General features: G+C 27.3%; 4 protein-coding genes across 18 annotated transcripts in view; 3 read left to right on the forward strand and 1 right to left on the reverse strand.

Annotated features, from left to right (window-relative positions):
- The window catches only part of LOC105251297 (esterase E4), a 32,588-nt gene extending 26,923 nt beyond the window's left edge, over positions 1 to 5,665 (forward strand). For 4 of the 5 annotated variants that reach the window (XM_011257986.2, XM_020027490.2, XM_011257987.3 and 1 more), the window contains 8 exons: positions 1,013 to 1,158; positions 2,457 to 2,745; positions 3,234 to 3,419; positions 3,877 to 4,085; positions 4,188 to 4,359; positions 4,645 to 4,962; positions 5,247 to 5,391; positions 5,464 to 5,665. In XM_011257986.2, coding sequence (XP_011256288.1) covers positions 1,024 to 1,158; positions 2,457 to 2,745; positions 3,234 to 3,419; positions 3,877 to 4,085; positions 4,188 to 4,359; positions 4,645 to 4,962; positions 5,247 to 5,391; positions 5,464 to 5,623 — 1,614 coding nt within the window. In that variant the 5' untranslated portion in view covers positions 1,013 to 1,023 and the 3' untranslated portion in view covers positions 5,624 to 5,665. The remainder of the gene's footprint in view (positions 1 to 1,012; positions 1,159 to 2,456; positions 2,746 to 3,233; positions 3,420 to 3,876; positions 4,086 to 4,187; positions 4,360 to 4,644; positions 4,963 to 5,246; positions 5,392 to 5,463) is intronic. The other variant, XM_020027491.2, reaches the window with a different exon arrangement.
- LOC105251306 (calcitonin gene-related peptide type 1 receptor) overlaps positions 1 to 25,050 on the reverse strand; it is a 175,859-nt gene that overhangs the window by 32,545 nt on the left and 118,264 nt on the right. The window lies entirely within an intron of this gene.
- Positions 6,535 to 11,696, forward strand: LOC105251295 (juvenile hormone esterase). The gene is made up of 8 exons (XM_025406908.1): positions 6,535 to 6,721; positions 8,229 to 8,517; positions 8,895 to 9,080; positions 9,535 to 9,743; positions 9,844 to 10,012; positions 10,617 to 10,934; positions 11,256 to 11,400; positions 11,473 to 11,696. The coding sequence occupies exons 1-8, from the start codon at positions 6,581 to 6,583 to the stop codon at positions 11,636 to 11,638; spliced, it is 1,623 nt and encodes a 540-aa protein (XP_025262693.1). The 5' UTR covers positions 6,535 to 6,580; the 3' UTR covers positions 11,639 to 11,696.
- The window catches only part of LOC105251299 (esterase E4), a 37,581-nt gene continuing 26,458 nt past the window's right edge, over positions 13,928 to 25,050 (forward strand). For 2 of the 6 annotated variants that reach the window (XM_025406907.1, XM_025406905.1), the window contains exons 1-3: positions 22,490 to 22,652; positions 23,690 to 23,972; positions 24,599 to 24,784. In XM_025406907.1, coding sequence (XP_025262692.1) covers positions 22,518 to 22,652; positions 23,690 to 23,972; positions 24,599 to 24,784 — 604 coding nt within the window. In that variant the 5' untranslated portion in view covers positions 22,490 to 22,517. Of the gene's footprint in view, positions 14,219 to 15,289; positions 15,579 to 15,805; positions 15,992 to 16,521; positions 16,734 to 17,018; positions 17,188 to 18,247; positions 18,557 to 18,873; positions 19,019 to 19,084; positions 19,321 to 22,489; positions 22,653 to 23,689; positions 23,973 to 24,598; positions 24,785 to 25,050 lie in introns of those variants that run through there. The other 4 variants (XM_025406904.1, XM_025406903.1, XM_025406906.1 and 1 more) reach the window with 4 other exon arrangements.

The following is a 25,050-nucleotide window of genomic DNA, read 5'->3' on the forward strand; positions in this document are numbered from 1 at the left end:
TAATCAATCAAGTAAATAAAGTTCTCTCGTAGAGATTTGTGTGCTATACTGTGGCACGTGGCTTATCATTTTTATTTGTTTCCACAATTCCGCGAGTTGATTTGCATTTATAGTGCGCATCGTGCACCGCAATATTCCTCGCACACCTCGGGGAACACAATGGGCAAGAAGCAACAGCAAGTTTTCATAACGCTGTGCTACTCCACTCCCTCCCCCCGTATACGTGACGACAAAGCCGATTAATTATATTTCGTTGAATTAACATACACGGTACGCGGAAGATTGCATCGCCCTCGTATCGTGTAGAATATGCTATCGGCGTGCGTTTCGGCACGACATCTCCGTTCAATTCAGCGAACATGACGCGATTATCACCGCCTTCGTTGCAATCGATCAAGAGCTAAAAGCAGTCGCATATCGGGATGACAAGAGCGACGAGACGATGACAATCACGTTTCGGAAACATACGCATGTTTTTTAATAGGATCCGAACAGAAGGAAATTTCATATTGTATAGATAATTTTATAATTATATAATTATATAATTATATAATATCTATGCAATATGCCATTTTATAATTATAATATTAAATTATAATTTATAAATATAATTAATTATATATATAATTTATATAATTTTATAATTATAAATATAACTTTTTCATTTATGTACATAGATCTGAAATATATTTAAAAAATAGATTGTGATTCTTTTCAAAATTTATAAAGTTTTATAATATTTATCGCTGTACGCGACTGCAAGTATAATCTTGATAAATAATAAATATTATCAATAATATTATTAAAAAGTTATGTATATAATTACATAATTATAAAATTCACGTTATCCATACGATATTTTATTATTATTATTATTACTATTATTATTACTATTATTATTATTATTATTATTATTATTATTATTATTATTATTATTATTATTATTATTATTATTATTATATACAATTATTAGGAATAAATTTCACAATCGCTCTTTTGCGTCTTCTTTTAGCATTATTTGCTATGAATAAAGTAGAAGTATGTGTGACTGAAGGGAAATTAATCGGCATCGTAGAGGAAAGTATTCATGGCGATCATTTTATTGCTTTCCGTGGAATACCATATGCTAAACCTCCGGTGGGTGAACTCAGATTTAAAGTAAGTACAAAACGTTCTTGGCATTATTTTATTTTAAGATTCAGTTTAATTTTTTTAGACGATTTTTTAAATTTAAATTAAAAAGAAGCAAAGAATCAATTAATCAATTTATGGTTAAAGTTATAACAAAATTAGTTATTGTTTATCGCATGACTACTATCTTCAAATTGACAGTCGATACAAACTATTGTATATATTAAATAATCTTATAAAATAATGAAACATAAAAAATAAAGTAATTTACACTTATAAATATTTAAGAAAATTAAAAATAAAATCTAATTGTATTACAAAAAATCAAAATTAATAATATAATCATTGCTGATTTCATTAATTCAAGAATTTCACGAATAACAGAAAATTTCGTGTGATAAAAATGATAATAAATGTATCTTGTAAAAATTACAACGCGTAATTATGAATGTGAGTGTCTAAAAAAAATCAAATATTATATTCATATTATTAATTTATTATTATTTGCTCATATTATTAATTCAAGTGCTAATAATAAAAAATTTCTTGCGATAAAAATTATAATAAATGTAATTGTGAAAATTACAACGCGTAATTATGAATGCAAACGTGTCAAGAGATTAAATGATTTGTTTTTAGATGAATTAATCTTCTTATTGCAATGTGCGCTAACTAAAATATGTAAAAAACTTGAACGATAGAACTTAAACGGCAAGCAAATCGATCAATCACTGTTAAGAGTATTTTTTTCGATCTAATCTACCATTCTTGAAAAGATTAATTGATCGCTTACTAAGTTCTATCGCTTAAGTTTTTCTACGTGATATGGCTTTAAGGAAAAGAGCACGCACATGATGCGCAATAAACTTATGTGAGCAAAAGTTTTCGTAACTATAGCTCGTATACTCAAAAGTTTTTTATCATGTATGATGTTTTATGCATCATCGCGACATTTTATGTCAGGAACATTTTAAGGATTAGAAATACGAAAAATATAATAAATTTATTTAAATTTGATCTTCATAGAAATGAGCTTTGAAAATAATAATTTACATCTAAATTTTAATAGATTATGATATGTAAACGTTACGTAACATACGTCTGTTCATCTTGTTTATCATAGAAAAACAAATTATCTTGTAACGCACGACGATACACGATAGCAAAAAATTAATATTTATAATTTTGACAACAAAATTTGTTCATATCTTAGAAATACGATAATCAATATAAAATAAAAGTTTGATATAATATTACATGTGTATTTCTTGCTAAGGATAGATCCCGTACTTGACATGTTTTACATTAGCGAATTTTTTATGTAGGATCCAGTACCACCTGAACCATGGTCCGGCAACCGAGATGCTTCAAAGTACGGAAAAATCGCTGTTCAGGTGGATATTTTTACGCAAGAAGTCATAGGCGATGAAGATTGTCTCTATTTGAACGTATTCACTACGGATACGAAGCCTTTAAAGAAACGAGCTGTAATGGTGTGGATACATGGTGGTGGCTTTTTCATGGGCTCTGGAAATGCATCTTTCTATGGTCCCGATCATATTATTCGAAAGGACGTGGTACTCGTTACTCTGAATTATAGATTAGGTGTTTTAGGTAAATTATTAATTAGCTCATAAGTAAATTATTAATTAGTTCGTCGATTAGGTGTTTTAGGTAAATTATTAATTAGCTCTACATATTCACTCATTACACGTTAATGGATTCGACGATCTGTTTCTTTCAGAATAAACATATGTACATATTTATATTTCAATTTTTTACGCTTTAAATAATTCACATGTATATATATATATAGTCATGTATGCTAAGTTGTTTTAAATAATTAATTTTCATGCTTTTTTGTAAATTTCATTTTTTTAAATAGTATTTATAAAAAAATTTTATTTACAAATCCATTACACAAATTTTGTTGAGTTATAAATAATTAAAAGACTTTAGCAAATAAATAAATAAATAAATAAATATTATTTTATTATTATATTTATTTAGTCACCAGTCTTTATGTATTTTAATAATTTAGATAAATAAGATTTGCTAAAGAAAAACATATTAATGATATATCTTTCTGTCTTTTTTTTTAGGTTTCCTCAATCTATATCATAGAATGGCAACAGGAAATCAGGGTTTAAAAGATGTAGTTATGGCATTACAATGGATTAAAAGAAATATATCGCAATTTAGTGGAGATCCTGATAACGTCACAATTTTTGGTGAAAGTGCGGGTGGAGATATTGTTCATTGTCTGACTATTTCGCCGTTAGCTAAAGGTATGAATCAAAAAAAGAAATGCTATTGATATATGTATTAAGAATACCTTAAAAATTCCAGAATCATCAATAGTCATTTATTCATTATAGATTCAGTTCCTCTGCCAATCAAGCAAACGAATAATAAATTAATAAATTTTAAATAAACTGTAACAAACATTTGATTTAAAGATTTTTAATTTTTTAATTTTGATTTTTCGATTACTATATAACGTCGAAACTATATAACGTCGATGTTTTAAAAGTTATATAGAAAATATATGATAATCTTCGCAATATTTTCAGTAAAGAAAGATCGATTCCAAGTTAAAAAATAAGAAAATTAATAATTAAAAGCATGCTAATTAATTTTAATGTATTATACTGAGTCGAAGAGGAAAAAAGCAAAATTTTATAACGAATAAAATTGTATTAAATTTGCTGGAGTGCCAATTATATGTGTGACTACATTTTACAGGTTTATTTCATAAAGCAATAAGTCAAAGCGGCGTCATGACTAATCCTTGGGGTATCACTGAACGAGACACTTGTATCAATAATGGTCTGCGGATAGCCGAGAAACTTGGCAAAGCAACTTCAGATACGAAAGTCGCCTATAAATTTTTGAAAGAGATAGACGCGAGAAAGTTAAGAAAAGCAGAAATAGAGCTTTTTTTGACAAAAGCTGTAAATATTACAACATTCTATTATGATCATTGCAATAATAATTCGACGAATTATACGCGTGAGAATAAATTTATTTCTTATTGGCAATACATATTCTTGTAGAGACGATTAAATCTTTCGATTGCGTTTACTCCGACTGTGGATTCCGAGTCATCAAATCCTTTCTTCCCGATAGAACCATTGAAATTATTACATAATGGAATTAAAATGCCAGTTATATTCGGATACAACTCTTCCGAAGGCAATTTCTTCTTGCGAGGAAAATTTTTCGGCGGTAAGTATACATTTGCTTTTATTTTTCATTATACATTATACATTTTATCAATCGTTTCGATGCACAAATTTCCATAAATTTCCATCTATAAAAAATAAGATATATGAATAGCGCTGCTAAAAAATATCCGTCATCAATAGTATTTGTCATAATATATTTAATCAGTATTAATAAATTTCAGATTTTATCAATACGTATAGATGCACGTATGAGAATCATAGTTATTTGTGCAACCGTTTTATTTCAAAGTAACCATTCGCATATTTATTTATTTTATCGTTTCAGATATAAGCGAAGAAACTCTAAAAGAAATAGATTCTGATTTCAAGAAAGTTATACATCCTAAAATTTTACGTCAATTACCAGAGATACCAATCACAATATCAGAGTTACGAGCATTATACTTTGGTGATAAAGCAGTGTCAGAGGAAACTATAATGAATTACTCTGATTTTCTTGGCGATCAGTGTTTCTACAAAGGCATTATAGAAGCAATTGATATTCAAATGAGTTCTGGTGCTAACGAACCGATCTATTTATACAAGTTTTCATATGAAAGTAAAACTTCTCCTATGAAAAACATATTAAATATTCAACTTCCAGGTATTGTGTCGTTAATTAATTTAGAATTATGTAAGAGTCATTAATCTTAATCTTAGATAAGAATTTTCATAAAATTCTTATGTGAAATTAAATGCCTTTTAATCTCTATGATTGTAAGAAGACAAGCGTGGTTCTGTAGTAATATTATTAAGGAGAACTAAAAAAATTATGTGATATTTAACAAGACATTAAATATAAATAAAATATAATTTTAGATTGTATTTATGATATGTCGGAGATTATCAATTTTTGAGATTAATTTCTCGTATAATAATATTTCGTAGGTACGGCCCACTTCGAGGAATTGGGTTATTTATTTTATCCTTATTTAATGAAAGATTTGGGCTTATCACCAGCAGCACCTGATTCGAAGGATTACAAAATAATAAATTGCTTAACACAAATGTGGACAGATTTTGCTAAAACGGGGTATCATAGATTTAAATATTTCTTATGATAGTCATATAATCGCATACATAATTAATTATTCATTTATTTCAGAAATCCAACACCTGCTAATAAAGATTCGATTTCAGTTAAATGGACACCATTAATAAATGGAAATGCATATGATTATTTAAATATTAATATTAAACCTCAAATGGAAACTCTTTATAAAACAGAACAACGATGGGATTGGCAGATGAGACGAAAATTATAATATTCCATTAAAATACGTGCATTAAGATTTCTTTTAAAGTTTATATTGTTATTAATTAGATATAAATAATTAGATATAAATATAAAATTAGATATAACATTAGATATAAAATTAGATGTAAATATATATATGTATAGGTGTATATTATGTTTTTATATCTTTCTTCAACTAAAATCTACTTATAAATAATCAATGCAATATTGCGTCAATTATATTTCATTATTTATATTATCAAGTGCGACAATACTAAAAAAAATAAATATATCTTTGATCAAAAATATCTTAATACTCTTCTCTTTGTTAAGAACACAACAAATCATATGAATAAAAAGCATATTCTTTAATATAAAGTTTTTTCTAAGTATTTCTATTTAAATATATTTTTACACTTTCTGCTTTTGGAAAAGAAAATTATTGTTTAAATCTTTCGAAAAACTACAATAATATTGTTACAATAATTTTTACCGACACTATCGAATCAAGCGATATATTGATTATTGTGCGATATATTAATTATCATGTAATATACCATTATATGACTCCAATCTCCGCGAAAATGCTTCGCCAAAATAATAAACAAATTTTTGGAAAAAAATGATTTTAGTTTGATTTAATTTGTATTTTTTCGAATTTACTATTTTCCCTTCTTTAGATGTAAATTTATAAATTGGAAAACTATCAAAGAAGCAAATTAAAATTTGCACATTATAATAAATCTAATTATTATTATCTAGTTATTAATATCAATGACTTAATGTAATATTATAAAATATAAAAAGTGAGTCCAGGAATAGCAAGTCACTATTTGCCGCGAGTCACTCGCGCGGTAAAATAAACATGCTTCGATGTTTATTTGCATGAGTGTATATATGGTTGCATAGTCGCGATACGGACACGTCATCGAGTCATATGCTCAGTTTATTAGCGCGTTCTGTCGTTATTCTGTCAGTGTCCATCATGAATGGCAACAGAGTGGTCATAAACGTGCGCGAGGGAAAATTAATCGGCATCATCGAAGAAAATTTTCTTGATGGGAAGTATATCGCTTTCCGAGGAATACCATATGCAAAACCGCCGATCGGTAAACTTAGATTCAAGGTGAATATCTCACGCTTTCTTATTGTGAACGTGTCTTAAGTAGCAGTTTATCTTACGAGCCAGAACTGAAGCTGGATAGAATGAGTTGATTATATAAAGAATTTATAGTTAAATAGATAGATAAATGACATGAGATGAAGGGATTTTTTCCTAGTTTTCTTTTTTCAAATTTTATCAGACAGTTTTAAATAATCGTAAACAGCGAAAACCGATCAATCATCATTAATCTTTGTTTGAAATTTAAACGTTCTGTGTTTATTACACACTTGCGATCGCTGCGAACTGAATGTAAGTATATGTAATTATAAATACTGATGATTTTTATTTATATCGTGTATGAAATACAAACAATCATCAAACGCATATATGTCATAGTTTATAGCTTCCGCATACATATATTATATATGCGTCCATAGTCCACGCCAGTAGCTTCAAATTGTTGAAAGAAAAATTCTTCAAGCGATTACATCTGCAACTGTCATTATTCTAATTTATGAATTAATTTATACAAGGATTATTTTTTTAATTTTCAAAAACTGTTTTCTATAAATATTCTCGTAAATTATTTAATCCTTTGATTGCTGGACATGGATGCGTCTATAGAATAATGACGGCTGCAGATGTGATCGCTTGAACGATTTTTTTTCAACAATTTATCCCCAATATAAATTAATCTTATTGCTATGTAAAGTTTGTGTAACTAAAAAGTACATAGAAACCTGAGCGGTAGAACTTAAGCAATAAACGAATCGATCAATCACAGTCGAGCATTCTTGCCAATTTAATCTTTGAGAATGCTCGACTGTGTCTGGTCAATTCGTTTATTGCTTAAGTTCCATTATAAGTACCATTTAGATTTTTCACAATTATTTATTTATTTTAATCTTGAAAACACATATTTTTAAAAAAAGATATCTAAAGAATAACTTAAAGATGTTATTATCTCTTATTGCTTTTTATCGTGTTTTTGTTATCTGGAAATATACACGTGCATCGAAAAAAAAATTACCTTTAAATATTTTAACATTGCAGAAATTTTAAATTCAAGTGTTTAAAAATAATGTTAAATTTTATGCAGCATAAAAAAAATTATCACAGTTAAAACAAGAAAATAAATATATCAAATTTTAAATATAATTTAAGAACATACACGTATGTTTTTTACATATAATTATACTTCTTCACAAAAGTAGTATTTCTTTAGCGATTTCTTTGACAATGGAAAGGATTAATATTCAGTTTCGAATAAGCAAGACTTGTTCAACGAGTTCTGAAGAACCGATATGTGTCGATTTCTATTGGGAGGATATATATATATTTCTATTATTACTTTGTCAATTTTCTCTAAATGTTCGCTGATTAAAGGGGAACTATAGGGAAAGAGCTATGAAACAAATTGCTTTTCAAATTGTTATTTATTATGAACGCACGTATATTCATATTCAAGATAAAAGTATCATATATTAGAGAGGTACATAATAATCAGAGATGATTTGTATATACTTAGGATCCGGCACCACCGGAACCATGGTCCGGCGCCAGAGATGCTTCAAAATACGGAAATGTCGCTGTTCAGACGGATATTATCACAGGCGAAATGATTGGCGACGAAGATTGTCTCTACTTAAACGTGTACACCGCAGACGTCGAATCATGGAGAAAACGTCCGGTTATGGTGTGGATACACGGCGGCGCTTTTAGCTTAGGTTCCGGCGATGCATCCGTTTACGGTCCCGATTATATTGTCCGGAAGGACGTGGTATTGGTCACGTTAAATTATAGACTAGGTGTTCTCGGTACGTTCAATATTATATAATTCTCCTATGTACGTCACTTGTATTTGGCTGTTTTTTTAGAGAGAGAAAACAGTCAAATTTTCGACCATTTTTAGACTGACGACTGAATTTTTCAGTCAAAAGACTGAATTTTTTTCAACGAGATCTCGTAAGAAAAAAAAGTTTTAATCTCGCAAATTAGTTTTATCATTGCATTATGTGGTAAACATTTGTTTTTTACTGTAAAAAGAAATGTAAAAAGAACATTAAAACTTAAGGAATACTTAGTAAATTTTTTTTTACTTTGGATACAAAAATTGATCATGTCATCTTAATTTAAAAGTCAATTTTGCGAAGAAAAATGTAATTATAATGCTTTAAAATATTATGATTCTAAGGGTTCCTAAATCTTAACGATGAAGTGGCAGCAGGCAATCAAGGTATAAAGGATACTATTATGGCATTACGATGGGTTCAAAAAAATATATCAAAGTTCAGTGGAGACCCAGGAAATGTCACCATCTTTGGCGAAAGTGCTGGTGGTGTCATCGTTCATTATTTGACTCTGTCTCCATTAAGCGAAGGTTATCAATCATAGGTTTATTGAATATACACATAGTACTTCACAATCAGTCATGTATATTAGTTAATAAATTTATCGATATAATATATTCTGAAATAGAAAATATTATAACAACATCTTCGAAATAGAATGAAACAGAGTTGTTACAGTTTAATTAAATTATGTATTTTAATTGTTGAATGTTAATTTTTTTTAATGTTTCGAGAAATTTTAATTCTGAATTGAAAAATATTATTATCTAAAAATATTATAGATACTGACTAATAATCTGTTAATCTCTTCAATATTTTTAATGAAGAAGATTAAATAAAAAAGATTAAATTTGCAAAATATCCAAGATATTAATAATTAAAAGGATTCTAAGATGATCCTTATATGATCTTTATATGATCGAAGTTGAACAGAAGAAAAAGAAAATCTTATGGCTAACTAACTATATCAAATAAATTTTACAGGTTTGTTTCACAAAGCGATATCACAAAGCGGCGTTGTCACAAATCCCTGGGCCTTTATTGAATTGACAAATAAAGCCACGAACAAAGGTTTCCAACTTGCCGAGTACTTTGGTAAAGCGACCTCAGATCCGAAGGTCGCTTATGAACTTCTCAAAATAATCGACGCGAGAAAGCTTAGGAAAGCCGAACACAAGTTGCAGACGAAAACAGTAAATATCTTAACATTCTATTGCGACATAAAAGTGCAATGGATTAGATGTTTATAGATTATTTGAATTAAATATTTTTATGGGCGATATGTTCTTGCAGGAGCGCCTACAAAAGATAATACCGTTTCCACCCAGTTTAGACCACAAATCGCTGAATCCAGTCATCACGGAGGATCCAAGCATATTAATACATCGCCGAGCTAAAGTGCCATACATTGTGGGTTATAACAGTTGCGAAGGATCTTATTTAGTAAATAGCACTTTCGGATGTATGTTTATTTAGGTTTTTACTAATTATATCTTTAATCGATGCACAAATTTTCGCGCAATGTGTTCTGTTAAGAATAACTAACAATACTAACAATAAGAATAATAGGACTATATGAGCACTGCTGATATTAAAATAATATTTGGATAATATTATCGATATGTAAATAGTATCGGGGGGGGGGGGGGAGATAGAAAGAAGTTTATCAATCTCAAATATATAAAAATCATAATTATGCGCTAAATATAAAATAAATTAAAATAAAATAAATTTGCTCCAAAATAATATTATTGTAGCATGCGCGTTTTTTATATTTTATTCAGATATATAGATATACTGCATTCTCTTTTATATACTATATTATTTGATATCACACACATATATCGCATTATTCTCAATAAATTATACATTGCGTGCATCAAAAGATTAATATAATATTTTGAAAATTGATCTTTGTTGAAAAATTTCTTTATCAGAATCAAACAGGTACTTAAAATTTTTTGATCGTGCTTTATCAAATTTATTTTTAAAATATTATACATTTGAAACACTTGACATTTTGTATAACGATCAATATGCAATAATCATACTTAAAATTCTTTCAGATTTAAATGAGGAGACTTTTAAAGAAATCAATTCCAATTTCAAAAAAACCATCATACCTAGAATTTTGCCTACACTATCACAGATACCAATCACAATCGAAGAATTACGATTTTTATACTTTGGTAATAAAACAGTGTCAGAGGAAACTCTGATTAATTACGCTGATTTTATGGGCGATATATATTTTTATCGCGGCATTATGGAAGTAGTTGATGCTCAAATGAGCTCTGATGCTAACGAGCCGACCTACTTGTACAAATTTTCATATGAAAATGAAGCTTCTTTCTTGAGAAAAATCTTAAACGTTACGCTTCCAGGTATAGTCGTTAATTTATTCAAGTTTATAAGAATCATTAATCTTTAATAGATACAAGTATGCTATATATTATATGTTTGAAACAAGAATTTAAAAAATTCTAATAATTTATATGATAAGAAAAAGCAAACGTAATGCTCTATTTTGAAATATTTTATTAGAAGAGAAATAATTAAAATTTTTTAATAGTTTATTAAAAAGAAGATGTATGAATCATTTTCTTTCTTTTTTCTAGAAATAGTGAAAATAAAATTTAAAAATAAGGATTCATTTCCTTCTATAGTGTTTATGTTTATTACATTTATAACAATATTTTGCACAGGTGTGACTCACTCAGAAGAACTTTTTTACTTATTTTATTCTCATATGATGAAAGATTTGGGCTTACCACCATTCGCACCTGATTCGAAAGATTACAAGATAATGAATCGTTTAACACAAATGTGGACGGATTTTGCTAAAACAGGGTATTTGATATTTTTATATAATTTTTTACAGTCGCGCGTATATTAATTACTAATTTTCAAATCTATTTCTAGGAACCCAACACCCGCAATTACGAACTTGACTCCAATTAAATGGACACCGTTGAAGATCGCCGGAAATGTATACGATTATTTAGACATTGATATTGAACCTCGAATGAAAATCCTTCGTAAAGAAGAGCAGCGCTGCAACTGGAAGAATATGAAACATAAGCTATGATTATATTCTGTGTACAATATTTAATCAGCAATAAATATTGACTTTTTAGTACATTTTACGATAATAAATATATTCTTTTCCTTCGTTTTCTTTTTGTACATTAAATTAAATTTGCGTCATAATGTAATACATCAGTTGCATGTGAAGATAATAAAAAATAATATATGTACTCTAATATTCAGAATGCTTAGAATTTACGAAATGTAGACAATTTTGTTCTTTTAAGTAAGTTTTTTATTGTATTATTAGGAATATCGAAACATTAGTAGTTATCAATTTTAAATCCATAATATATATATATATATATATATATATATATATAAATGCTAATATATATTATCATAATGTATATTATATAATATATACATATATATATATATATATATATATATATATATATATTTAGATATAATTTATTATATAATATTAATAATTCGTCATCGTTTCTTATACTACATATTTCTAAAACATCGTAGATTTGTATGAAAACATGTGTGATATATATTAGATAATCGTATTTATCAACGATCAATCTTAGAGATCCTAATAAAACTTAATAAACTATTTTCGCTATTATATTTTATAGATCTTATCAAATTACACAGATTATTTGTTAAATTTCTTATTAAGAGATTTCTTATTAAATCTTTGTAAATTACAAAAAATTGTAAACAAAATGTGAAAATATAAAAGACGATGATTTGATTTCATATTTTAATTAATTTTACCTTTTATCTTTTATTCGCGATTAATCCCAAAGATAAGTAAATCGAATATAATCGCGATAAAGCGTTTCATATTTTGAAGCGATTAATCGAAATCAATGTAACAAAATTCATAATATTTCAGAACAGAATCATATGTGTTTTCTTATCATATAAAATAATTATACATAGATAATTATAAATTATTCTTGTACATTTAGAAACTTGACATTATTAATAAGAAACTTAGATGTGTTATATTAGAATATGAGTATTATTTTTACATCTTTTGAAAATTAATGATTCTTATATGCGATATATTTTGAATATATTAATGACTGTATCTAGAATCGTAAAAATTTAATATTTTTTTATAGAAAAAGTTCCATTTTCATATGAAAATTTTGTACAAGTAGCTTGTGAGCTTTATAATTTATTTAAATTGATAATATTTATAATATTCATAATATTCATAATAATTATAATATTTTTCATATCGATAATATTCATATCACGGTAGAAAAGCTATTGGCAAGAAAATCAATGTGATTCATTAGAGTTTTCCTTGAAATATTGCATTGCATTGTTACCAAAGTATAATCGTAATTCTCTGCAAGCTTTACTTTGATTCTAAAAAATATAATATTATTCATTCTTATAATTCGTTTTACAATTAATAAATGTAAATCAATTATAAAAGCAAATTATAAGAATTTAAACATACTAATATTTAACTATAAGCTATAAACTATAATTACATTTTATAACTATTTTTTACATTCATTGCAAACAATACACAAACAAAATTTTATAATTATAAGAAAAATAACGAGAAATACTATGTTATTTTATGCGTTATGTATTCAGACATCTATATTATTTTAGTTTATATAAAATGTCCTTGCATTTTTTGTACTAACGTGACCTTTTCTGTGCATGCGCCGATAATCGTGATAAATAATACATGCATACATACAATCGTGCGTCATCAAAGTGTGTGCACAGAAAAACATATCTTATACAGGGTGTATCTGAAATGATTTACTAAACTTTAGGAGCGTATTATAGAGGTTAAAATAAGACTTTTTTTTCCTACAAACATGGATCCGCAAATAAACCCCCCCTCTGAGCTAGAGGCCCATAATGTTTGGGAGAAAAATTAAAAATTGGCTGTAAAAAAAAATGTTTTGACGTTACCTATCATCTTCTCTTGAGAGATAAATAAATTTGCGTTGCAAGTGTTTGGTTAATTTCACACACTTTCGAATTTTAGTTCGAAGGGGGGGGGGATTCATTTGCGGACCCATGTTCATAAGAAAAAAAGTCTTATTTTGACCTCTAGAATACGCTCCTAAAATTTAGTGCATTATTTCAGATACACCTGTATACATTTGAAATCATAGACGTGCATAAAATCATAGATCATAAAATCATAGACATGCATAAAATCGTGGACGTCTTATATATAAGAAGTTAGCAGTCTAGAAATATATAGATGTCTGTGGCAATCAACGGGGATGTATTAACCGAGATAAAAGTTAAAAAGTGAAAATAAATTGTAAATTATATAATATTTCATATCGGTAATTTGATAAATGTAAAAAAATAGTGAATTTATTTTAATCTAATTTCCACTCTAAACGAGAATCGACATCTACATTGATACATATAGTCATACAATATAAGCCAGCAGACCGATTTATCAACGTCCTTTTCTCGTCATCTTCCTATCGTATCCAACATGGAGAGAGTGGAAGTTTGTGTACGTGATGGCAAATTGATTGGTATTGTCGAGGAAGGTATTTATGGTGATCGCTATGTTGCCTTCCGTGGAATACCGTATGCGAAACCTCCGGTTGGTGAACTTAGATTTAAGGTAAATATACAGTTTTTTCAGTATTATCGTGATAGGTTTTATACGGTGTTAATTTTAGTCTTCATTATTATTGATTGTTTGTTTCTTATATAACTTGATTATTTTTTCACAAAAACTTGCAACTAAACAAATACGATAAATAAAAATCTTAGGTAAAATATGTTATTGATAAAATTGGCTAATAAGTCTAGCATATATTGTGCGATTGTTATATCTTCTTTTCTATTACTTTGTAGAAATAAAAATAATAGTAAAGTATTGGGCATCTATGTTATTTAAATAAATATTTCTAATTAAAACGATATTAAAAGAAATATTACAAACAAAATGTGCAATTGCACGAAGAACGATTTACATAAAAAATTTATTTAAGGAATACTTGAGATATATATATATATATATATATATATATATATATAATGTAGATTAATTTTTTAGATGTACAAAAATAATACGTTTTGTATATGTAGTATAAATAATTTTTTTCATTGTAAAATTTTCAAATTTTCAAATTTTTTGTAGAATATAACTGAAATATAACTAAAATATATATATATCAGAAATGTAGATAGTACAAAACAATAAGCGAACATTAATAAAATGCACATTAATAGAACGTTAATACAACATTTTTTAATTTAATATTTATGAAAGAGCACGATTTGAAAATCGATTCGCTTCTTGCTTATTTTACTATTTAATATTTCATATTAATATTTAATATTACTTTACGAACGCGCAAGGTAACAATACGCATACGATTAATAATTAAAAATGAACACTTGCGCGAAGGTCGACACTTCTAAAGTTCAATAGCTAATGTTATGTAAACATTACGCATATGTCTATTCATTTTATTTATTATAAAAAAACAACTTGTAACACACGACGATACATGATAGCAAAAGATTAATATTTAATTTTGACAGAAAATTTGTTCATATCTTAGGAATATGATAGTTAATACAAAATAAAATGATATATTATTGTATGTGTATTCTTTATTAAAGATATATCTCGCATTTGATATATTTCACATTAGCTTTTTATTTCACATTAATTTTTATTTAGGATCCTGTACCACCAGAACCATGGTCCGGTAGCAGAGATGCTTCAAAATACGGAAATATTGCTATTCAGATAGATATTATCAAATCAAAAATTACAGGCGACGAAGACTGTCTTTATTTAAATGTGTTTACCACAAATATTAAGTCTTCGGAAAAACGTCCTGTGATGGTATGGATACATGGCGGTGGCTTTTATGTCGGATCTGGTGATTCGACTTTTTATGGTCCTGATTACATTGTGGAAAAGGATGTAGTGTTGGTTACTCTAAATTACAGACTAGGCGTTCTAGGTACATTATTACGAATTAGCTTCATACGCAATAAGTTATCACTTATATTAGTACATGTCACTTGCGTTTGGCTTATTTGGTTTTAGAATGAACATTTAATTTAAATATATCGTATCTCAAATTATGTACAATATAATATTAATTATAATATTAATTGATCATCTGTAAACATTTCATTTAAATCGATTTTATCAAAGAAAAAGACACATTACTACGAATTTCTTTAGGTTTTTTGAATTTATATGATGAAGTAGCAACGGGGAATCAAGGTCTGAAGGATGTGATATTGGCATTACAATGGGTCCAGAAAAATATATCAGAGTTTGGTGGAGATTCAGAAAATGTCACCATTTTTGGTCAAAGTGCCGGTGGAGTTATTGTACATTATTTGACTTTATCTCCATTAAGCGAAGGTGCATATATTTATTGATAAATACACAGAATTATTTGGCATATATACGGAATTTTATTACTTATTGTTAGTCAGATTTATTAACTGATAAATTCAATTTTTGAAATCAATTTTTTCTGTGTTTAAAAAACACAGGTTCACAAAACATACAAAAACATAGGCACACAAAAACATAGGTTCCAATATTATAAAAAAAACTTTATGAAACTAAGATATGATATATATTGATATTATTGATATTATTATGAGGTAATTAAATTTCGAATTTTTTAAATTTTAATTAAAATTAATATATATTAAAATCTAAAAGTTTATGTAAAATAAAACAATTGCTCCAATGTGTTTGCTAAAGAACGATTAAATTTAATCAACTTCAAATTAATGAAAAAGATCAATGATTAAAAAGATACGAATTTTTACTCTTTAAAATAAATCCTATATATTTTCTTTATTAATCAAAGAGAAAAAATTAAGAAATATTTTTTATGACAACAACTCGTATACTAAAATTCGATACGATTCTACTTGCAGGTTTGTTTCATAAAGCGATATCGCAAAGTGGCACTGTTTTGTGTCCATGGGCCTTTACCGAACCGAAATCTTGTTCAACGAATAAAGGCTTCTTGCTTGCCAAGAAACTCGGAAAAGTGACCGAAGATCCGAAGGTTGTTTATGAGTTTTTCAAAACGATCGACGCGAAAAAACTCATAGAAGCTGAACGAAAGTTTCTCAGAACAGAAAAAGTAAGTGTACTTTAAAATTTGATTACTTCAATGTGGAGTTATACGTATGTAGATACAGATGTATAGAGACTGTAAGAATAAAATATTTTTTCTTTTAACTCTTTCGCTCTTCGCTGGAGCGAAGTCTAATGCAGAATGCGCGATCAATTACTAGTATAAAGATATTTGAATAATGATAATATTAGTACTGAACATCTTAAGGCGCCAAAAGAATACAATCACCAAAATATCAAACCGCCTAAAGGCGCCTACAGAAGCAGAAGGTTTAATAACTTCTTCTTTTAGGAGCGTCTACAATCTCTATTGTCTTTTACACCTAGTCTAGATCATGAATCATCAAATCCAGTTTTCCCGGAAGATCTAACAACGCTTATTCATCGTGGCGTTAAAGTTCCATATCTTCTGGGTTTTACAAATTGTGAAGGATTATTTTTTTTACGCAATAATTACGAATGTGAGTACATTTGTATTCTCGTTTTGTGTATGTATGCGTGTGTAATGCAATTTGATATACAACATTTGTAAATAGTATCTTCTATTAAGAGTACAACGGTAGTATATTATATATTTGTACTATATTATGTGTATATACAGAGTGTTTCTTAATAAGTGCGAAAAATTGTAGGAGATGATTCTGTGTCGAAAATTAAGAGTTTTTCATATAAACATATATTCCTACATTCCTCCCTGTGGAGTTATACTCCTCTAAAAATGGGAGTGAAAATTAGATTTTATTTTTTAGATTTTTAGGTTTTTATTATAATTTTGTTTTTGTTCCAATTTTCCAAACATTTACTCTAATTTTTATTTTTAAATTTAACTTCTCGTAATTTGAAACCTATTATATGCTGTTATATGCTATTTAGCATCGTGCTGTGCACGATAACGTATTTTTTTCTTGAAGACTACTGATTTTATAAAAGCATAAAAGAAATAAGAAAGTTTCTAAATAAATCAAATATTTTAATGCATATTTTTAGATGATCATATACCGGACCATTAAAAAATTTTAATTAAAAAATTGAACAGAGGTTGCTAATTTCATCCCCTTATAACTATACGGGAGGCTGAAAAAAATATTAATAATCTTTTTACTAGTAGAAAATATCCACCTAATTTCGTTATTTTAACTTGTTCAAAATTTGAGAAAAAAATAGAAACCTAATTTTTACCTCCATTTTTGGAGGAATGTAACTCCACAGAGAGGGATGTAGCAGTATATGTTTATATGAAAAACCCCCTCAATTTTCGACAAAGATAATCATCTTCTAAAATTTTTCACTTATTAAGAAACACCCTGCATACACACACCCAAGCACGCGCGCGCGTGTGTGTATATGTATAAATTTATATATATATGTATAAATAATATTTAAAATTTAATATTTTAAAAATAAATTTTCTTTGACAAACGTTGCTAAATTACTTCTTAGCAAAAAATTAAAGTATTATTATTGTTAAAATATATTGGCTCTTTACCTGACACTCTGTATAATCCTTTAATATGATTTCAGGCATAAATAAGAAGGCTCTCAGTCAAATAGATTCTGACTTTGAATTGGCAATATATCCCACAGTTTTACCTAAACTGCCAATCACATTATGTCAATTACGATCCTTATATTTTGGTGACAAAAATATTTCAGAGGAAACATTGGCTAATTACATTAATTTACTCACCGATATGTTTATTTTGCGTGGTATTATGCAAGTAGTAGACATTCAGATGAATAATGATAATTGTGGAAAGACATATCTGTATCAATTCTCATACGAAAGCGAAACCTCACTCATGAAAAAAATTTTCAATATTGACTTTCCAGGTACTTAATAAGTTTAAAATGGTAATGAACTTAATATGAAATTCTTTAATGTTGAACTGTATATATAATGTTGTATAATGTTGAACAGTATATGCAAATGCATTTATACTGTAATTAAAATGCTATCTCTGAGTAACATTTCTACATTATATTTTTAAAAAAATGTGTGTGAGTTTATTTTAAAATATTTTTTTTGAAAACTATATTTTTTCTAAGAATTTTAATATTTTTTTCGATTTAAAAATAATAAATATAAATTTAAATTAAAGATTATATGTTTGTTTTTAATTAATTTACCGTATTACAACATGTTGTAGGTGTGTCTCATGGCGAAGAATTGAGTTACCTATTTTATCCTGATATAATAAAAGTATTAGGTTTATCAGTACCTGCGTCTGATTCGGAGGATTATAAGATGATAAATCGTTTAACGCAGATGTGGACAGATTTCGCTAAAACAGGGTATTATAAACATAATATTTTTATGTAATTTTAGAGATTTTATTATAATAATCAATTTATTTCCAGGAATCCAACACCCGTGATTACGGATTTGACTCCAATTAAATGGACACCGTTAAAAAGCGGAAATGTATACGATTATTTAGACATTGATGTCGAACCTCGAATGAAAGTTTTTCGTAAAGGAGAACAGCGCTGGGCCTGGGAGAACATGAATAACATAAGCTATGATTATTCTGTTTACAAAATTTAATCAGCAATAAAAAATTGATTTTTTAGTATACACATACATATACATTCTACGATAATAAATATATTTTTTCCTCGTTTCTTTTGTACTTCAAATTATACTATATTTGCGTCACAATGTAATGTGTCAGTTGCTTATGAAGATAATCAAAAATAATATTATTAATTTAGAGTGCTTTAGAAGTTAGAAAATGTGGATAGCTCTGTTTTGTAAATCTGTTTTTATCGTCAGGACATTAGCCCAATAATTGTCAAATTTATAAATTTCTAAAAATAAAAAAATTTTTTTTATTAATTTGTTATTAATTAAGAGTATTTGTTATTATTTGTAATTAATAAAATTTGAAAAATGATAGATAACTATATCCATATTTTCATTAAATTGTAGATTATTTAAATAACGCAGACATTTCTTCTTTTTTTGAATCTAATAATAATTAATTTCTTTCCTATACAAGATTACGAAATTTTTGAGTACAATAAGATTATATGAAAAATGAATGTATTAAGGAAAATAAAAAAATACATAAATATATACAACAGAATGATAATATAAAATAATATATAATTACATAACTTGCAATATAGATTTAATAATCAATAATTTTTCTTTCTACGTACGTATTGAATATCAATTAAGATTAGGAGGAATCATTTGTGTGAATATTTGCACTACGTCTTATTGCATTTTAAATTTAATTTATGCAATGTGAACATTAGACTCTTTATAGTCAATCAAATCTATCGATCACGAGATTGCAATGTCATGCCTATAGAGTATTATAAAATGATAAAAATGCTTTTTCATAGTTGTTTGTGAAGTTTTATTAGCATTATATGCGTGTAATATATATATGTGTGTGTGTGCGTGCGTGCGTGCGTGTGCGTTGCGTGTGCGTGCGTCGTGCGCGCGCACGCGCGCGCGCGCGTGTGTGTGTGTGTGTGTAATGTGTCCAAAGACTAACTGTAAATGTATTTCGTAAATTTTTTTTATTTATAATCATATCATATGAAATTATGTTTTTCTTTCCTCGCAATTTAAAAATAACATAGTCTAAATTAACTATCGTCTAAATTGACTATAATTATTAAACACATTTTCGTTATTATTGTAATTAAAGCAAATTGATATCATTTCTTATATTTTTCAATATTTTATATTATTATTATCACAATTATCAACGTTTCTCATACTACTATATTTCTAAAACATCGTAGATTTGTGTGAAAACATGTGTGATATATTTGTAATCGTATTGTAATCGTATTGTATTATTGTAATCGTATTGAAGTTATCAACAATCAGTCTTATAGATTTTAATAAAACTATTTTCGTTATTAAATGTTAAAACGTTTATAGGTGTTCGGGAGAGTCATCGATGTGCCGCGATAGCGTAGAATTAAAAAAACGTGTACGGATAAAATATTAGTCGCACGTAATGTTATGTAAAAAATGAGTTTATTAAAGAGTTCATAAAAGTAAAATATAAAAATGGGTACAGAAAATTAAGCGGTGTAACTACAGCGGTTTTACAGAAACGATGGTGCGAGATATACACGGTGTAATTAAGCGGTTTTACAAAGCGATGAGATAAAATTTCTCAATCTGTTAAACTGAAACGGTGAGACAAAGAGTGTCGAAGCGGTTGAACTAATTGTAAGATCGAGTGCGAGGCTGGAAAGTTCGACTGACGGTCTACGTGAATTTTCACTCCATTTTATTGAACGTGATCTCGGGATTGTTTTCCACGTGGACCAATGAATCTTATAGGCTACCGATGAGGTGTTGAATTTTCGAAGTTGCTACGCGCGATATGATTTGCAATCAACTGATTGGCGATCAGCTGATTGCGTAACGCATACTCGTACGTTGCGTTTATTTCATTGACGGTTGACTTTGTTTTCGTAAATGTTTTTTATCTTGTTTATTGAAAAGCTTTATAAATCAAAGTAGGGGTTGCAAAAAATTACGATCTATATCTTAGTACCAATGTAAGACAAAGTTTCAGAGAAAATTCTAATTACATTTCTTTTCTTCTTTTCATTTTTACCATGAAATAAATTTATTTAAATACCGATAATATTCATAATTTCATGGTAAAAATGATAAGAAAAAAATAAATGTAATTCATTAGAATTTTCTTTGAAACTTTGCATTGCATTGGTACCAAGATATAGAAATTGTAATTCTTTGCAACCCCTACTTTGATTCTAAAAATAATAATTTAAATAAATGAATAAATAAATAATTTAACATGCTAATGCTTAAACATGTTATAACTATTTTTTGCATTCTTTGCAAATAATACACAAACAAAATTTCAAATAGTGTTACAGTTCGAAAGACTGTAACTTTATTTTACCGTTAATATAAATTTTATAATTAAAATGTGATAGAATGTTCGCGAACCGCGTAAAACCGTCACCTTAGAGAACCACGCAGTGAGTTACCGGAAACGTGAAAATGTCAACGACGTCACACGTTTCGACTTTGAACTTCTTTCGCTTGTACTTAGATTTGACCGCTGCGAAAAATTGTCCATGATCGTATATGGTCATGTCGCTAAGCGATCTCCTCCAAATACCTCCAAAAACGAGGTACTAAAAACCATCCATCGCGAGTCCGCGGAGGACAGTCGTTAATAAAAAAATCAATCAATAAAAAGTACAAATCCGGGGTTAACCGCTATTTTACGCATCAAACGCTAAAGAAGTCTGTTAACATTCGAAATCTAACAAAGTTAAGAACGAGACGATTCAACGAAATTAGGGAAAGAAGGCTTAAATGAAAGCAAGCAGATTAATAAATGTGTTTATATTTATAAAAAGAGCAATAATATTAATAATAAAATTTCTAAAATCAATCGGCGGTCCCGAGGCCTTGGTTTCTTTGGTTGGTTATTCCGGCAACATCTCCCATCCCGTGCCACTCCCGCCACAACAATAGTTATAAAAAAAATAACGAGAAATATATGATTTTATATACTTATATGATTTTGTATACTAGGTAAGATTAACTGAAATAAAAGATAAAAAGTGATTGTAAATTGTAATATTTCATATCAGTAATACGATAAATGTAAAAAAAATAGCAAGATTATTTTAATTTAATTCTCATTTTAAACGATAATCGATATTTACATTAATTTACATATAATCGTGCAATATAATTTACATATAATCGTGCAATATAAGCCAGCAGAACGACTTATCAACGTTCTTTTCTCGTCATTTTTCTATCATATACAACATGAAAAGAGTTGAAGTTTGTATACATGATGGCAAGTTGGTTGGTATTGTCGAGAAAGGTATTTATGGTGGTGGCTACGTTGCCTTCCGTGGAATACCATATGCAAAACCTCCGATTGGAGAACTCAGATTTAAAGTAAATATAGCTTTCTTAATGTTATCATGAACAATTTTATACGGTGTTTATTTTAGTTTCTTTCGTTAATTTCTTATTAACTTAATTATTTTTTTATAAAATAATTAGAATTAGACAATTAGAAAAATATAAAGAATCAAGATCAGTTAAAAGATATCATTGATAAAACTGTCTAGTTCAGTCCAACATACTGTATGATTATTATATTCTCTTCTCTTATTATCTTCTCTTATTATCTTCTCTTCTATTAATTTATAGAAATAAAAAAAATAATAAATTATTATATGTATCTAAGTTATTTACATAAATTTTTTGAATTTTTAATTATTTACGTAATATTTTTATTTATAGTTATTTACATAAATACTTTTAATTTTTAATAAGAAATATTACAAAAAAATAATAATAAATGTATGTTATTATTTCTTAATTTTTGGCAATTACATGAAAAAAAGGTTTATTTAAAAAATATCTGACATAGAGAAAGAATATTTTCATTATAGAAAATAATTGAGATATATAAGAAATGATAATACAAAACAAAAATTATTAATAAAAATATTAATAAAATTTTGTCAATTTAATTTAATATCCATGAAAGAGCACAATAATTAATCGATTTGATTAATCGATTCACTTATTAGTTATTCTACTATATAATGTTTCAATACGTTGACTGCAAAAGCACGTAAGGTAATGATGTACCCATACGATTAATAACTAAAAATAAACACTTGCACAGGTCGACATTTCTAAAATTTAATAGATAATGTTACATCACACATGTCCCTCTTGTAGAATGACATACGATTTTTGCAAAGTGTATCTCATTTAAAACAAGCTATTTTTAAAACGCATGTGTAATCACGATACATGATAACAAAAAATTAATATTTAATTTTGATAGCAAAATTTATTCATATTTGAAAAATGTATCAATAATCAATACAAATTTAAAAATTGATATAGTATTACAAGCATATTTCTTACAAAGGACTTAATATTTAATATATTTTATTGGCGACTTCTTTATATAGGATCCTGTACCACCAGAGCCATGGTCCGGCAGCAGAGATGCTTCAAAATACGGAAATGTCGCAGTTCAAATACATAATGGAAAAATTATAGGCAACGAAGACTGTCTTTATTTAAATGTATTTAGCACAGATATTAAGTCTTTGGAAAAACGCTCTGTCATGGTATGGATACATGGTGGTAGTTTTGTTACGGGTTCCGGTGATTCATCTTTTCATGGTCCCGATTATATTGTTGAAAAGAACATAGTATTGGTTACCTTAAATTACAGATTAGGTGTTCTAGGTATATTATTACTAATTAACTTGATACGCAATAAGTTATGACTTATATTTAATTCGTATATTATTTACTTAATTCCTTTCATAATTTAGAACATTTAGATTAAATATGGCACATTAAATTATTTATATATTAATACTTTTACAGATAACAAATTCCTTCATTCAAACTCGTATAAAAATATTTAAATTTATATTTTTACTCATATTTTTACTCTTTATAAACTTGTATAAAAAAATTTATATCTATATTTTTGATTTATTGCATGTAGGATTATTTTCTTCGAGAAAAATACAATATTAACGACGAATAAATATTTATAATAAATTGGTTTGCGCCAATTGTGTACGAAAGCAATATGTTAAAAATTAGCGTATTATTAATTTCATAAATACAAAAAGTGAAAATTATTTACATAAGTATATTATAAATCAATTTAAAAAATTTGGTACATATATTATCTTATTAAAGTTATAATTTTTGATATGAAGATGAAAGATATATTTATAATGACATAAGCGTATTATTATTAACGAGCATTATTTTTTTCCGAACTTATTAAGTCTAAACATTTCATTTAAATTGATTTTATTAAAGAAAAAGACGTATTACTATATGAATTTCTTTAGGTTTTTTGAATTTATTTGATGAAGTAGCAACGGGTAATCAAGGTCTGAAGGATGTGATATTGGCATTACAATGGGTCCAGAAAAATATATCAAAGTTTGGTGGAGATTCAGAAAATGTTACCATTTTTGGTCAAAGTGCCGGTGGAGTTATTGTACATTGCTTGACTTTATCTCCATTAAGCGAAGGTACATATATTTATTGATAAATACACAGAATTATTTGGCATATATACGGAATTTTATTACTTATTGTTAGTCAAATTTATTAACTGATAAATTCAATTATTGAAATCAATTTTTTCTGTGTTTAACAAAAACATAGGTTCCAATATTATAAAAAAAACTTCATGAAACTAAGATATATATTGAAGAATGATATATATTGATATTATTGATATTATTATGAAGTAATTAAATTTAGAATTTTTTAAATTTTAATTAAAATTAATATA

This window comes from Camponotus floridanus, unplaced genomic scaffold (assembly GCF_003227725.1).
Source record: "Camponotus floridanus strain SB8 unplaced genomic scaffold, Cflo_v7.5 scaffold16, whole genome shotgun sequence".
Lineage (NCBI taxonomy): Eukaryota > Metazoa > Arthropoda > Insecta > Hymenoptera > Formicidae > Camponotus > Camponotus floridanus.